This window comes from Staurois parvus, unplaced genomic scaffold (genome assembly GCF_062004578.1).
Source record: "Staurois parvus isolate SC_StPar_1 unplaced genomic scaffold, SC_StPar_1.0 ptg000832l, whole genome shotgun sequence".
NCBI lineage: Eukaryota > Metazoa > Chordata > Amphibia > Anura > Ranidae > Staurois > Staurois parvus.
The window spans coordinates 3,648,165-3,663,958 of record NW_028318628.1 but is presented as its reverse complement, the minus strand read 5'-3'; the positions used below and the strand labels follow the sequence as shown (position 1 = coordinate 3,663,958).

Genomic DNA, 15,794 nt, shown 5'->3' with positions numbered 1-15,794 from the left:
CACTAAACTGATGACCTGTCGGTGCTTTTGAAGCCTCACCTAAAGAAAATATAGGGTACTGAAGTTTGTCACCATTTCATCCCAACCATGGCACCACCTTGCGTGGGTTTCCTCTGGGATCCGGTTTCCTCCCACATTCCAAAGACATGCTGGTAGGTTAATTGGCTTCTCTCTCTAAATTGTCCCTAATATGTGTATGTATGAATGTGAGTTAGGGAGCTTAGATTGTACACCCCTTGAGGTTTAGGGACTGATGTGAATGTACAATATATATGTAAAGCACTGCGTAAATTGACAACGCTATATAAGTACCTGAAATAGATGTCATGAGCACACACAAATTTAAGGTTTGACATGTTGGGTATCTATTTACTCGGTGAAACCTCGTCCTTTATATTTTACCAAACATTTGAGTAATGTATTGCGTTTCTTTGCCCTAAAATTCACTTTTGTGTGTTTTTTACTAAAATTTTGCGTTTCTTGGACCTTTGCGGTAATATCACGTGACATAAAAAGTGGAATTAACACTATTTTATTCTCCAGGGTGTCTGCTTTCAGAAAATATATATTGTTTGGGGTTTTGCGTTATCTACAGGGCTAAAATGATTTTTTAAACATGTGTGTGAAAAAATACAAAAATGGCTCTGGCAGCAAAAGGGTTAAAGTGATATTAAACCTTTAATTTTTCTTTTTAAATAACAAACATGTTATGCCTATCTGTTCTGTGCAATGGTTTTACACAGAGCAGCCCCGATCCTCATCTTCTTGGGTTCCCTGCCAGCACTCCTGGTTCCTCTCCCCTTCCAAGTACCTCCAGCAAGCTTCTTACTAAGGGGGGTACTTGTGCATCCCAAGCCCTGCTGCCTGTGTCCATTGACACAGACAGAGGGGCTTTGCCCTGTCCCTGCTCCCTCGTAATAAGGTTTGATTGATAGCAGCGGGAGCCAATGGCTCCCGCTGCTATCAATCTCCGCTGTGAGGAGGGAGAGAGCCGAGAGAGAGATTGCTCTCGTGTACAGCACTTCATCAAGATTAGGCTCAGATGAGAATCACAGATAGTTTTTTTTTATTTTAATGCAGAGAATGTATTAGATAAAGGTAAAAAACCTTAGGGCTTTAGAACCACTTTAAAATACAGCTGTTTTGTGCTTCTTAGAGCTTGTCAGTGCAAGACATGTGTACCATGATATCTGTCTTTGAGAGCACTGAGAAAGAGTATAATCAATTAGGTTATGTGTACCAGTAGAAAAATGCAATCCACTGAAGGATTGTGAAGATTGTGAAGTATGGCATTTTTTGCTTGAAACATAAGATATTCACATAACCTTGTTTACATTACAAATCCAAGAACAAGCATTTTCATTTTTCTTTATGGAAGAATAATAGGCTGAGATATGCAAGTCATTCATTTGTACCATTGGCTGATATATGAACAGGCTGTACCCTGTGAACAAGGCGCTCCTTCTTCAAGGTGAAATCAACAGATTTATAATCCAGGCAAATGACATTCTGTCCAGTTTCTTTTTCTTCCAGGGATTCACCTATCTTAATTGTTTTTCACTGAGCAAAATCCTCATCCCATGTATAACCAAGTTCAAAATAACTTTAAACAGCATGACCCTCCAGAGCATATGTAAAACAATAAAGACCTGCTGTGGCTACAAGATAATCTGAGAACACTGTTGTAAAGAGCACACTCAGCAGCCCTGAAACTCATTTCCAGTCCGTTGACAAGAAATCCAATTTTCCCATGCAAGATCAATAAATTTGCATTTAGATTTGCATTTTGCTACAAAAAGCCTAATCTACCCAGCTTCAGTAGAAACAGCACTGTTTTGTTTCATGTTTAAGAGCAGTAATAACACCTTTTCTTTTCAAAACCAGGTAGACACAAATTAGGCCTTGGAATATACACCTACCCCTCCTACGCATAGCCTCTTCACTTTCTGGTTTACGACTCACAGACACAACCTTCATACTCAGGATTCCACCCCCCTGACGAATTAGATTTACCACTTGTTTATGGCCAACCTTCACTACATTGACACCATTCACCTGGGGAACAAAGGACATAAAGCAATGTTATAATGCTTACACTATTAAAACATGTTTACCTATCTACACACATTACATAACATTTTATACACAGCACACTTTAAAAATCTTGTACAATCGATATTATCATTCTAGCGTTATACATTATTAGATGGTTACTGATTCTGACAACATTTCAACCCATGAATACCACTTACTGTGTACCCCGAAACACTGCCAAAATTGCACCACTATAAGACAATCATGGATAGAGGGGTGGCCTGATTACCTCTTTCTGGAACCCTGGCAGCTAAGCTACTGATGTGGTGCTGAAATAAAAAATCCTAATGAATAGTTTGCTTATGTCGATGTATAATGTAGAACAAAATACATAAAATATTAAGTGATTAGTAAAAAAAGGTCTTCAGAAGTCCTATACCTATTTAATTTTTTGAAAATGTAAGATAGAGAAGAAATGCAGAACTGACATATGGAGGATATATACATACTGTATGATTAAAAGCAGTATTACACATTTTGCTGATTCCACACACCTCAATTAAGAAGTCACCTGTCCTAAGGCCTGCTCTCCATGCCACACCATCCACATCCACAGACTCCAGATACTGCAGAGCAGGGAAAGCTGGTGTAGGTGTGAACTCTTCAATTGGTGTCTCTGCTGTAAGAACAGTCATATTGATTAGCTTTATGTTAGAAACGTGACTCAGTGATACTCAATGGCACTTTCATTTTTAGATTGCATTATGTTTCTGTTGATTGTACAATGCAGCAATGACACATACAATATAATGTAAAGCTATTAAAGAAAATTCACACCAACTTACAATAACAGTCTAATACAGTGGCATTGCTATGGGGGTGCTGACCGCACCCGGGTGACATCCCCAAGCAGAGCAGAGAGCAGGAGGCAGAATGAGAAAACTTCTGTACACGCAAAGCGGGAGACATCACCGCTGAAAAGAGGGCTTTCCAAGTTAATCAGAAGATGATTGGTTGCTAGGTGGTCCTTGTCCTAGCTTATTAATATGAAAAATTATCTCCAGCAGCTCCCTCCTTCTATTCAGCACTGCGGTGTCTCCCATTTTGTGTGCTCGAGTAAGGTAGGAAGGGGTTGCAGGGGTTGTGTAATGTGAAGGAGGGGGAAAAGCTGCAAGGGACTATGTAATGTGCAGGGGGCTGTGTAATGTAAAGGGGCCTGTGTAATTTGCAAGGGCCTGTGTAATGTAAAGGGGACTATGTAATGTGCAGGGGGCTGTGTAATGTAAAGGGGCCTGTGTAATTTGCAAGGGCCTGTGTAATGTAAAGGGGGCTATGTAATGTGCAGGGGGCTGTGTAATGTAAAGGGGCCTGTGTAATTTGCAAGGGCCTGTGTAAAGTAAAGGGGGCTATGTAATGTGCAGGGGCTATGTAATGTAAAGGGACCTGTGCAATGCAAAGTGAGTTGCGCAATGTAAAGGGGGCTGTGTAATGTAAAGGGACCTGTGCAATGCAAAGTGAGTTGTGCAATGTAAAGAAGGATGTGTAATGTGCAAGGGGCTGTGTAATGTAAAGGGGCCTGTGTAATTTGCAAGGGCCTGTGTAATGTAAAGGGGGCTATGTAATGTGCAGGGGGCTGTGTAATGTAAAGGGGCCTGTGTAATTTGCAAGGGCCTGTGTAATGTAAAGGGGGCTATGTAATGTGCAGGGGGCTGTGTAATGTAAAGGGGCCTGTGTAATTTGCAAGGGCCTGTGTAAAGTAAAGGGGGCTATGTAATGTGCAGGGGCTATGTAATGTAAAGGGACCTGTGCAATGCAAAGTGAGTTGTGCAATGTAAAGGGGGATGTGTAAGGTGCAAGGGGCTGTGTAATGTAAAGGGGCCTGTGTAATTTGCAAGGGCCTGTGTAATGTAAAGGGGGCTATGTCATGTGCAGGGGCTATGTAATATAAAGGGACCCGTGCAATGCAAAGTGAGTTGTGCAATGTAAAGGGGGCTGTGTAATGTAAAGGGACCTGTGCAATGCAAAGTGAGTTGTGCAATGTAAAGGGGGATGTGTAATGTGCAAGGGGCTGTGTAATGTAAAGGGGCCTGTGTAATTTGCAAGGGCCTGTGTAATGTAAAGGGGGCTATGTAATGTGCAGGGGGCTGTGTAATGTAAAGGGGCCTGTGTAATTTGCAAGGGCCTGTGTAATGTAAAGGGGGCTATGTAATGTGCAGGGGGCTGTGTAATGTAAAGGGGCCTGTGCAATGCAAAGTGAGTTGCGCAATGTAAAGGGGGATGTGTAATGTGCAAGGGGCTGTGTAATGTAAAGGGAGCTGTGTAATGTAAAGGGGGCTGTGTAATGTGCAAGAGGCTGTGTAATGTAAAGGGGGCTGTGTAATGTGCAAGAGGCTGTGTAATGTAAAGGGGGCTATGTAATATAAAGGAGAGGTGTAGGGAGCTGTGTAATGTACAGTGGTCCAGAGGTGCAGGGGCTATGTAATGTAAACGGGGTTTTCCTGCATTTTACAAGCAGTTATAGCTGCAGTCCTATAGATTTCTATTAAGTTGCGCATTTTTTTCTGCATTTTCTGAAACCGCACCAAAAGTTCCACATGCAGCATCTTTCAGAAAACATGAAATAAATATTGTGGAGGGGGGGGGGTGACCCCATGTTTCACCGCACCAGGTCACACCAACCCTAGTGACGCCACTGGTCTAATAACATCTTTAGAGTTGTAAATCTGTTATAAGCAGGTGTTACTCTATAGCATCAACATGCAATTGAGGCTTTCTTGCAATCTATAACAGTCTCTCAACCAGAGTTCCATGGAACCCTAGGTTCCTCCAGAGGTTAAGGGTTACTAGAGCAGTGAGAAATGTCTGCCTCTCAGATAAGTAACCACTGACAACAATGATCATTTTTTGCTATCTGTAATAGCAAGATTCTTTCGAATGACCACAAATGTAGGAAGCATTTTTGCATTGACCATCATGTCAAGGTGCCATTAGTTGTGAATATAAAAATCATTAGCAGGAGACTGAGACTGTAATGTTAATTCAAGGGTTCCTTCATGTTTAAAAGGTTTAGAAAAGCTGCCACTACAGCAGTGTTGTAGAAGAGATGAAAGCTAAGTAAAACAGCAGATCTGCAGAAGTACCTTTTGCTCCACGTAACACAAAGCCAAATCCTTCCAATTCTCTCTTCTGCAACCGGGCAACTTTCTCCTGGATGACATAATCACTGCAAAAGTGAGAGAAAGAGGTGACTGTACATTCTGACACTGCTCAAAAAACTGGTTTTGCTGGTAAATAATGTGCATAATCATCCACTTAGACCCAAGTACTATATTTAATTAATTATTGGTTAGATCAGGAGTTCTGACTTTACTTGCGGTATGCTTCTTTCAGCTCAATACTGAATCAGAGGCAGCTAGGCAATTAGCCTTTTCAGAAGGAGGTCAGCAACCTCATCCCCTGCATTTTCTCATGAAAGATGGCTTTAAGGCTGGAGTCACATATGTGCGGGTGGTACCGCTGCGGATCCGCACAAAAATCCGTGCAGCAGCACCACCCGCACAGAGGAATGCGGACCCGCGGGCGGGTTCCATTAATTCTAATGGCATGCCGCCCGCACTGGAAATGGAAATGTAAGGTGAAAGTTACTGGATTGTGCTTACAGTTAGATATCATGTATGTTAATTAGACCCATTTAGGTCTGTAACCACACTACAAGCACAGGAATTAAAACACTAGATCTGTTGCAGTTGTTGTTTAGGTTGAATTCAACCCAAGGCCATGTAGCTGCAAGCAGCACTGCAGACTAATAATAGCTCTCTCACAGTTATAGTAGTATCCCTCTTTATCGTTTAAAAAAATTTAATCTGTCCTATATTTCCTTCAAATAAAAAATCTACTATGACATTATGCCGAATAGAGTGCCTTCCCTACTGAAGACTGCACCAAGCGTCACCAAGTGTGCCTTATATGCAGAAACCCAAAAAACACAGCTAAATGCTCTCACATACATCAAAGGACATCAGTATGACAAATACTACAGGACCTAATCTGTCTATTTTTTGTTAATTCGAGGGCTTCAATTGCAGAAAAACACGTATAATTTAGTTGCCTACTACAGTACTAACTGCTTATGTACAGTTGTGTTCAAAATAATAGTGTGTTGAAAAAAGTGAATAAAGCTCAAAATATATCAAATTTGTGTTGTTCCTCTAAAAAATTGAAGAAAAGTGAATATTAGACTGTTCAAAAAAATAGCAGTGTTTGTATTCTTCTTTACAAACTCAAACATTCACTATATAAACTGAAAAATGTTTGAAGATTTTGCTTTCCTTTGAATCACTTAATTAATATTTAGTTGTATAAGCAATGTTTCTCAGAACTGCTGTACATCTGTGTTGCATGGAGTCAACCAACTTCTGGCACCTGTGAACAGCTATTCCAGCCCAGGATCATTGGACTACATTCCACAGTTCTTCTCTATTTCTTGGTTTTACCTCAGAAACTGCATTTTTGATGTCACCGAACAAGTTTTCTATTGGATTAAGATCTGGGGATTGGGCTGGCCACTCCATAACATCAATCTTGTTGGTCTGGAACCAAGATGTTGCACTTTTACTGGTGTGTTTGGGGTCGTTGTCTTGTTGGAACACCCATTTCAAGGGCATTTCCTCTTCAGCATAAGGCAGCATGACTTCTTCAAATATTCTGATGTATTCAAACTGATCCATGATCCCTGGTATGCGATAAATAGGTCCAACACCGTAGTATGAGAAACATCCCCATATCATGATGCTTGCGCAACCATGATTCACTGTCTTCACAGTGTACTGTGGCTTGAATTCAGTGTTTGGGGGTCGTCTGACAAACTGTCTCTGGGCACTAGACCCAAAAAGAACAATCTTACTTTCATCAGTCCACAAAATGTTGCGCCATTTCTCTTTAGGCCAGTCAATGTGCTCTTTGGCAAATTGTAACCTCTTCAGCACGTCTTCAACAATGGGACTTTGCGGGGGCTTCTTGCAGATAGCTTGGCTTCACATAGGCGTCTTCTAATTGTAACAGTACTCACAGGTAACTTTAGACCTTCTTTGATCTTCCTGGAGCTGATTGTTGGCTGAGTCCTTGCCATTTTGGCTATTCTTCTATCCATTCGAATGGTAGTTTTTCGCTTTCTTCCACGTCTTTCAGGTTTTGGTTGCCATTTTAAAGCATTTGCGATCATTTTAGCTGAGCAGCCTATCATTTTCTGCACTTCTTTATATGTTTTTCCCTCTCAAATCAACTTTTTAATCAAGGTACGCTGTTCTTCTGAACAATGTCTGGAACAACCCATTTTCCTCAGAATTTCAGAGAGAAATGCACTGTAACCAGCATGTACAACATTTGCTGCCTTCCTTCCTTAAATAAGGGCAATAATTGCCACCTGTTTTTCAAAGAATGAATGACCTCACTAATAGAACTCCACACTGCTATTATTTTGAACATGCCCCTTTCAATTAGTGATTCAATTACACAGAATCAGCAGCATGCATGTCATGACTGTTGGGTCTGTTGGATTTCTATTACTCTACTACACCTGCTAGTAAATTATTTGCCATGTAGAAATATCATTTCTACCAAAAACAGTGATTGATCAGGTTAGTGATGTCTGACTGCAATTATTGTGAACACAACTGTACAACATGAAGATGTTACATTCTTCATTGTTAATTCTTTTTACCATAAAATGTTATAAATGCATGGGCTGACTAATGGAATTAATATATTACCTGTGGGAAGTGAAAGAATCGTATGAGCCAACTGTATAGTGCCTGAAGAGACGTTTTGTCCGATCTTCACGGGTTTCTGAAAGATATATCAGGGTCTGCTATGTATGAAAAACTCACAGAACTATCTTGTTAAGAAATTATCACGGTGCTATCACATGACAGGTCACTTAAAGTAATTCAGGACCAAACTGAACATTTATACTTCTTTAGTGCAAGAGTGTAGCTGGAAACAATAGCAAGTCCAGCACTGGCGACAGTCTCCACAGTTATTTGTCAAAACACCTACTTAAATTTTGTTACTTGCTATTCTCACGTGTGTCAGCCATCGCTGCTAACAAGCAGATATGGCAGGCAACTGTTAAATTGAGGTACAGATGAGTTTCACTGAACTACTGGTAGCAAGTAACTCTGTTTCTAGAAATATGGTATTAAAGCCCAACTCTAGCCAAAACATTTTGCTCTGTACAGAATGGAAAAGTGTTAGTGTTTCCACAACAGGAACTGGGGGGAAATCTGTCAGAGAGGACAGACACAGTAATAAAAGCACTATTTGTAGTAGAATGTAAAAAATTAGAATGCTTTTTTTTTTTCTTTTTGCTGTTTGTACCTCCCTGCTCCAGGGAGCCCATCTTCCACAAGGATAAAAAAGGCAAACAGGTCTTCCACATGAAGTCACAGACAGCAGCAGAACCCAAAACCTATCCCCCCCTACTCTAGAGTTATGGGCATAGCTAGGATAGAAAAAGACTAGGGTAAGGGCAAAAGCTAGGGTAAGATAAGACTAGGATTAGTGGGAGGATAATAGCGAAGATGGGATAAGACTAGATTTATAGTCATAGATGTGATAGGAAAATTTAGCATTAGTGCTAGAGTCATAGCTAGGATAGGATAACCTAGGGTTAGTGACTCAGCAGGGATAGGAAAAGCCTAAGATTAGGGTTATGGACATAGGATAGAATAAGACTAGGGTTAAGGTCATAGTTAGGATAGGATACAGCTAGTGTTAGGGACATAGCTAAGAAAGGGATAGGTTTCAGGCTTGTGTTAGAACTAGGGTAAGAATTAGGGTTATGCTTAGGTTAGGGTAAAAACCAAAATTAGGCTATTTCACACTGATCCTAGCAAAAATGCATATGCGTTAAATTACATTGTGTGACAAAGGAGTTTTGGAATTCTGAAACAGTATATGCTGATGCTTACAGGAAGTTTGGACACTGGCAAACAGCAAGAAAAAGACAACCCCTGTGTAACCCTTCCTACAGCCCTCATGCCTCAAACAGCAAACAGTATATAAGGCCAATAAGCACGGAGAGTTGTGGACCTATGTCCCTCAGCGGACTTCAAGTAAAAGCATTTACAATAAGTACAAAAATCTTATTTTCTTTATCGTCCATTGAGGGACACAGGAATTTAGGAATCCTGAAATAGATGAGAGGTCCAAAAGTAGTCCAGAGGGGTGGACAATAAACACTGATCAATCTAAAATAGAACAAGGATCTATCTGCAACAAACAGAAGAATCACTGCCTGATACTGAACCAGAAGAGGTTAAGCTTCAAACAAGATAGATGAACTGCTAATGACCCAGGGGAGGTCATAGAGGATCAATCAGATGCTCAGACCAGAACAAGAATCGATGCTAAAGGGAATGACTATCTCGAAGGATATGACATCTCGAGTCCTTAGCTGAAGCTGTGAACCAAAGCAACCACAGTTGTAAAAATATGGACTATCCAAAGAGTGAGAAGAGACCATCAACAGGACTGGTCAACAAAGGGAACACTGGAAGTCTAGAGATCCCTGAAGAAAAATTGGTCAACAGATCCACAAGGTAAGACTAGCCAGCCTAAGTATGACAACATTTTTAAAGCCAAGGCATCAGACCTCCAAGAAAAAGCAGGGTCAGCCATCAAATCATGAATGAGTTAATCAAGATAGAGAACTATCCAACATAACAGAATAAATATAAATCAGCACACATAAATGTAAAAAATCCTCAAACATCCTCAAAAATCCCTTAAAGTCATATCAATATCCTTCCCCTGAAGTACCAATAATAAATAAATTCATGGACTTAAACCAAAAATCCGTAATTACAGTGCAAAATCAAGTCCCAAAGTAATTTACCAAAAAATTATGCAAAAATAGAATAATCTAAAAATATAAATACATAAAAATAAAATAAAATAAAGTCCCAACACACAAAGTGTCCAAATAATAAGTCCAGACTAAGATCAGATCTTGATAGGAAGACGCTTCCTACTCCACTGAAGAAGATGCAAATCAATCACAGGTGCTCTTCAAATACCTCAAAAAAACAAAATCTAGACATAGTATATTACCTTTTAAATAGCATACCCCAAAGTGCCACACGTGTATCATGCAAAAAGAACACTCCAGTGTCACAGCACTCATGTGAAAGGTATATTAATAAGTAAATGTCACTGCAAACCTTATACCAAGTGCATAATTACCCTAAGTCAGACAGTTTCAGCTTGTAATCAACCACATGTGTACAGAGTGTCCTTAGATTGGTATCCTCTTGTTCCTTAGGACCTCATAAACAGACCAGGAATCAGTATATGAATCTCAATAATATATAAAATTTATTATAGCCACTTACATATAAGATCAATAAAAACAGCAAATCAGCATCCAGCTCATAACGACCAGTATACAATCCCCTTTCCATGTGTAGAAGGTCTCACGATAACCAGGACATTCCCCCTTACCACTCCTGTCCAGCACTAACACTCTCTGCTCTGGGGGACACCTGAAGTGTACCGTTCCTCTCCATACCTCCGACACACAGGGGCTCCAGAATCCAAAATGGCTGCCGCGGCACTTCCGGGAACGTCAATACGTCACGTGCTCTGGACGCGTTTTGTCACTTCCAGACTTGTTGACTTGTTGGTTGATTATAAGCTGAAACTGTCTGACTTAGGGTAATTATGCACTTGGTATAAGGTTTGCAGTGACATTTACTTATTAATATACCTTTCACATGAGTGCTGTGACACTGGAGTGTTCTTTTTGCATGATACACGTGTGGCACTTTGGGGTATGCTATTTAAAAGGTAATATACTATGTCTAGATTTTGTTTTTTTGAGGTATTTGAAGAGCACTTGTGATTGATTTGCATCTTCTTCAGTGGAGTAGGAAGCGTCTTCCTATCAAGATCTGATCTTAGTCTGGACTTATTATTTGGACACTTTGTGTGTTGGGACTTTATTTTATTTTTATGTATTTATATTTTTAGATTATTCTATTTTTGCATAATTTTTTGGGAAATTACTTTGGGACTTGATTTTGCACTGTAATTACGGATTTTTGGTTTAAGTCAATGAATTTATTTATCCAACATAACACTCCTAGGTGATGGTAAAGGACCTAATGAGCCGGAGACAACCCCAAATAAAACCAACTTAAGTCAGAGAGACTTAAAAAAACAAAGGAGTAAAAGGGTGTAAGAATTACCCTCCACTAGACACCAGTGGGAAAACAATTGCCCCATACTGGTGCAGCAACATCAGAAAACAGTAGGACAAATAGACCTGCCCACAAGGACACCCAGCAGTGTCACCAGTACCTGACAAAAAAACCTTTCAGGGCCTGTCTACCTGATCCAGGACATTGGAGTACAAAATCTCTGACTTGTCCTGATCCAGCGCAGTGTTCATAGCCATAGAGTGAGGTGGAAGGGCTTTACTCAAAGAGCTCCCTGGTTATATCACCTGGTTAAGAAAAGAAACAAAGAAAATAGTTTTTGGAACTTCCCAAAGAGGTTGCGAATCAGCCACAGTAGGAGAGCCTGACACCAAATAGTCTGAATGCATGAGGATCCCTGGATGGCTGCTGTCTCACACAAGGAAAATCTTCAGAAGATTTGCAGCAAGAGCTGCCTTCTTACAATCTAAGGGAACACCAATCCCACTAGTGATAGTTTCTTCCTGCCATGCACAAGATAAAGCACACCCAAGTGCACAAATTTTTTTGTACTCAGAAGGAGACTGCAGGGTGGAAAGGCCCAGAAGGCAAAAACTGGGCCTCTAAAGGGAACCATGCACTTGAGAGTAACCTCCTCAACACCACCCAACACAGGAAATTGGTCAATTGCCCTGTCACAGGGAGACTTTCCAAGCCTTCCTATATGTGAAGGTCACGGAGTATCAGAGGGTGCAAAGTGCATTAGCAGGGACAAGGTTGGTCAACTTTGATTGTTGGTAATTGACAATTAGCAACACCAGGCAGCTGTAAGGCTCTTCATGAGAATACTAGCTATCAGAATTTAGAAAAGTGATGTTTTTTTAAGGAAGGACCCCAAGCATCTCAGAATGGGGATGCCAAGAAAATAAACTAGGTGAACTAAGGTCCAGTGCTGTCAAAAAGTGCCCTTGAAGGACACTGAGGGGTCAGGACCCTGCTAGGGAACGGAATAGTGGAAAATGGTCTCAACTGACTTGTAACTTAGGTGTTCCCTCTGAGGAAAGGGAATACAGAGAATTAGCATTATCAGGGGATACAGAATTTCCCTCAGGAGAAGACAAATAGGCAAAGTTCCTACTAAGAGATTAACAGCGGGTCCAAAAGTGCAAGGAACCTGGGGAGACCTGAGTAACGGCACAGCTACTAGCTAAAGACATAAAAAATATGCTGCCCAGCAACTGAAATACTTACCATCCCCAGGTAATTAGTCTGTAAGTTAAAGGGGATGCAGTGAGCATCCAAAAACCAAGGCTGCCCAATACCCAGAGACCAATCAAGTTGTGAGAACCGCCCCACTTGTAAAAGTGGTTGCACATCTTCATGCCCACAAACTTGTCAAAGGAGTTACCAGATCTCTGGTTTCTGGACCTACAGTCTGAGCAGGTGTTAGAGAAAGATCTGTGTGTACACACAAGGCTCCCCCGACCTTTCTGCAGATCTCCTGGTCTCTGCTAGAGGCATACTACGGCTTCCTGAGACATTGCTAATGATAGTGTGAGGAGCCGGTCCAAAGAGACAACATCACTTATAAGGCAAACAAATCAGCAGTTTCTCGAATATCTCAGTTGCATCCCACATACGTAGCCAGAGTGCCTTATGTAAATATACAGACATCAGAATTCTATGAGTGACCCATGTTTAGAAACTTGTAAAAAAGCATTACATTTAAACAACAAAGCTCCAGACATGTGCTCCAACCAATCTATAACACAGGGACCCAAGGGCAGACTGACAAGGGCATCTCATGGGGCCCCCTACTGACCCCGGGCCCTCGGGCAGTGCCCGAGTTTCCAAATGGTCAGTCCGCCCCTGCAGGGACCTACCCCAGTAAAGAATGTAATCCTTTCCAAAATGGTCAGACAAATAAAAGTTACTACCAACAGAAGGCCAAATCGATTATTTAAAACTTGGATCTAAGAAGGGATTCAACTTTCTATCAGTGAAGTCCCAAAAGGCAAATAAGCCTTTAATTCTTCTAGTGGTATCTATGTTAATGTGGAACACTAAAACTTTGGACACTAGTGGACATAGAAGTCCCCACAGATATACAGATATGGAGGAGGGGGCTTCAGCTCTGCTGGAAAGAGCTGAAATAAGACTCCACATCCCAAATTCCAGATTAGAGGCATCTCTTTTATTTGGGGATATCAGGAAAGTCACAAGTATTCATATACTAGGATAGCTGGGGTTGATGAGGGCTGCAAGCAGCCAGAGGTAACCGTTTCCCTGTAGGCAAGCAGTGAAATGAAACCGGAGACCTGATATCCACATGGTACTTCACAAACAGGAGAAGCAGTGGGATATTGCTTTCTCTAACCTGAATGACAAGAAACAGTGCGGGACAACAGGCACAGCATTTCATCTTGTGAATGACATCAGGGCTCCCAACAGTACAAACTGTGAGGTAGCTCCTGGTGCTTGTTTACTAAGTCAGCCTTTAAAGACTGTGTCACATCAGTTTTTTGGGTATTGATCCTTGGATCTTTGTAAACATGCAAAATCTTGAAAAAAGTGTTATATATTATGATTCTGCACGCATATATTGTAATGAACAATCAAGAAAATACAAGAAATTTTTTTATGATGATAATGGAATAAAGAGTACTTATAATATATGGTGTTTCTGCCTTGAAAATCCCATTTATATGGGGGAATCCAATTTTGCATGTTCCTTAAATAGGGATGTTGGCAGTTGTATGGGGGTCTTTCTTTACCTAGTACACATCAGTGTCACAGGTCTGGTCTGCCCAGTCTGGAAAGTGCCACAATGCAGAACTCAGTCAGTGCCCAATGGACACATTCCAGGCTATCCTCGATATCTCCTAAAGTCTACCCACTACATGAGCCTTCAGAGAATGGGTTATGGCTCTGAACCTGGAAAGGGTTATGGCTCTGGACCTGGAAAGCGTTCTGCAGCTAACCAACATAGTAAACAAAGGTCTGGAAAACACCACAATGCAGTGCACAGTGCCTGAAAGTCACATTCTAGGCTAGTCCTCCCAATCTTCCAGTCCATCAGAGTCTGGTTAAGGCCTCAAAAGTTGTTGCTGAGAATACACCAATCTAAACAGCTGCTTTGCAAAAGCTAGTTCAAGCATTGTTTTTGAAGTCTTGAGTGAAATAACTGATTTACCAAGTATCTTGAATGAAAAAAAAATACAAAATAAAAAGCTAGCAGGTAGACTTCAGCAGAGGGAAGAAAAAGCAACTAACCTCCTAGGACACTAGCAAAAACTGAGGCATGAGGGTTAGATGATGGGTTTTACTGGCACCAGCCTTCAACAGTTCATTTTGACAGTGTGCCAACTTCATGTAGGCAGTAGCATATAACCCAACAGTTTCTGAATTTCTAAATTCATGTGTTTCATAATAGACGATAAAGAAATTATTTTATCTCAAAGAAAAATGTTCACGTTTCTATTTTCCATTATTCGCTAAACTATTTATAGTTTATAATATATTATCAACAGCAATTTGTATTTGTTATGAAAACAACATGATGTAGTCACTTGGACTTAAGTCTACGTTCACACCTGACCGCACTTGAGCAGGTGGTTGTGGGAATCGCATCTGTTCCCACACCCTCAACCACCCGCAGCAAAATTGCACTGCTCTGTAGAGAACATGGGGCTGCCAGTCATTCTTAATGGAACCTCCACGCATCTCAACCCACATCTGGTTTGTGGGTGTGTAAACCGCAGGGAAATCACGTGGATCAAAAGCACCATGTGATTTCCCTGCGGCCATGTTTTGAAAAAGGTGCATGCACCTTTTTTCTGCAGGAAACACAGTCACAGCAGCCCATTCAAATGAATAGGCTGCCGTGTCTGTGCAAATGCAGGCTGCAAACCTGCTAAAGGAGAACCTAGGGCAGCGGTGGGCAACTGTGGCCCCCCAGTTGTTGATGAGCTACAAGTCCCATCATGCCTCTGACTTTGGGAGTCATGCTTGTAACTGTCAGTTTTGCAGTGCCTCATGGGACTTGTAGTTCTACAACAACTGGAGGGCCACAGTTGCCCACCCCTGACCTAGGGTAAAGTGGTACTAAACCCAAAAGCAAACATTTATTATAATGCAGCTTACCAATTCTTAGATGTGCTGGCTGTATTCGTTTTCTGTTTTAGGCTTTCTTTCCATTATTTTCACCTGATGATCCAGCCAGAAAGTCTGTTGTTTTTCAACAGAACAAGCTGTACTGCAGATGTAGCAGTTAGAGAATTGAGACAAAACATTAACCACTGATAGGAGTGCTTACAAAGGTGAGCTTTTATTTATATAGAACCTTTACTGTTGCTGTGAATGCTTAAAATGTGTTGACTTGAATTTGGCTTCAATGTGTTTAGTGTATTTAAGTCTGCTAGTATTTTTAACACTATCCTACTTCCAGACTGACAATACTGCTGTTCAAAGGTGTTTATGTTGCTCCTTCATCTAGAATGTAGGCACTGTAATACAAGGAGTATGTTACTGGTCTGATCACCAGGCAAATATAAAGGGAAAAAAAGC

The 15,794-nt window shown here is 41.0% G+C and overlaps 1 protein-coding gene across 3 annotated transcripts in view; it reads right to left on the bottom strand.

The window, feature by feature from the left end:
- SHANK3 (SH3 and multiple ankyrin repeat domains 3) overlaps positions 1-15,794 on the bottom strand; it is a 464,876-nt gene that overhangs the window by 66,506 nt on the left and 382,576 nt on the right. For all 3 annotated transcript variants that reach the window (XM_089655308.1, XM_089655310.1, XM_089655309.1), the window contains 4 exons: positions 7,803-7,878; positions 5,175-5,257; positions 2,589-2,713; positions 1,920-2,055 (listed from right to left, as the gene is read on the bottom strand). In XM_089655308.1, coding sequence (XP_089511434.1) covers positions 1,920-2,055; positions 2,589-2,713; positions 5,175-5,257; positions 7,803-7,878 — 420 coding nt within the window. The remainder of the gene's footprint in view (positions 1-1,919; positions 2,056-2,588; positions 2,714-5,174; positions 5,258-7,802; positions 7,879-15,794) is intronic.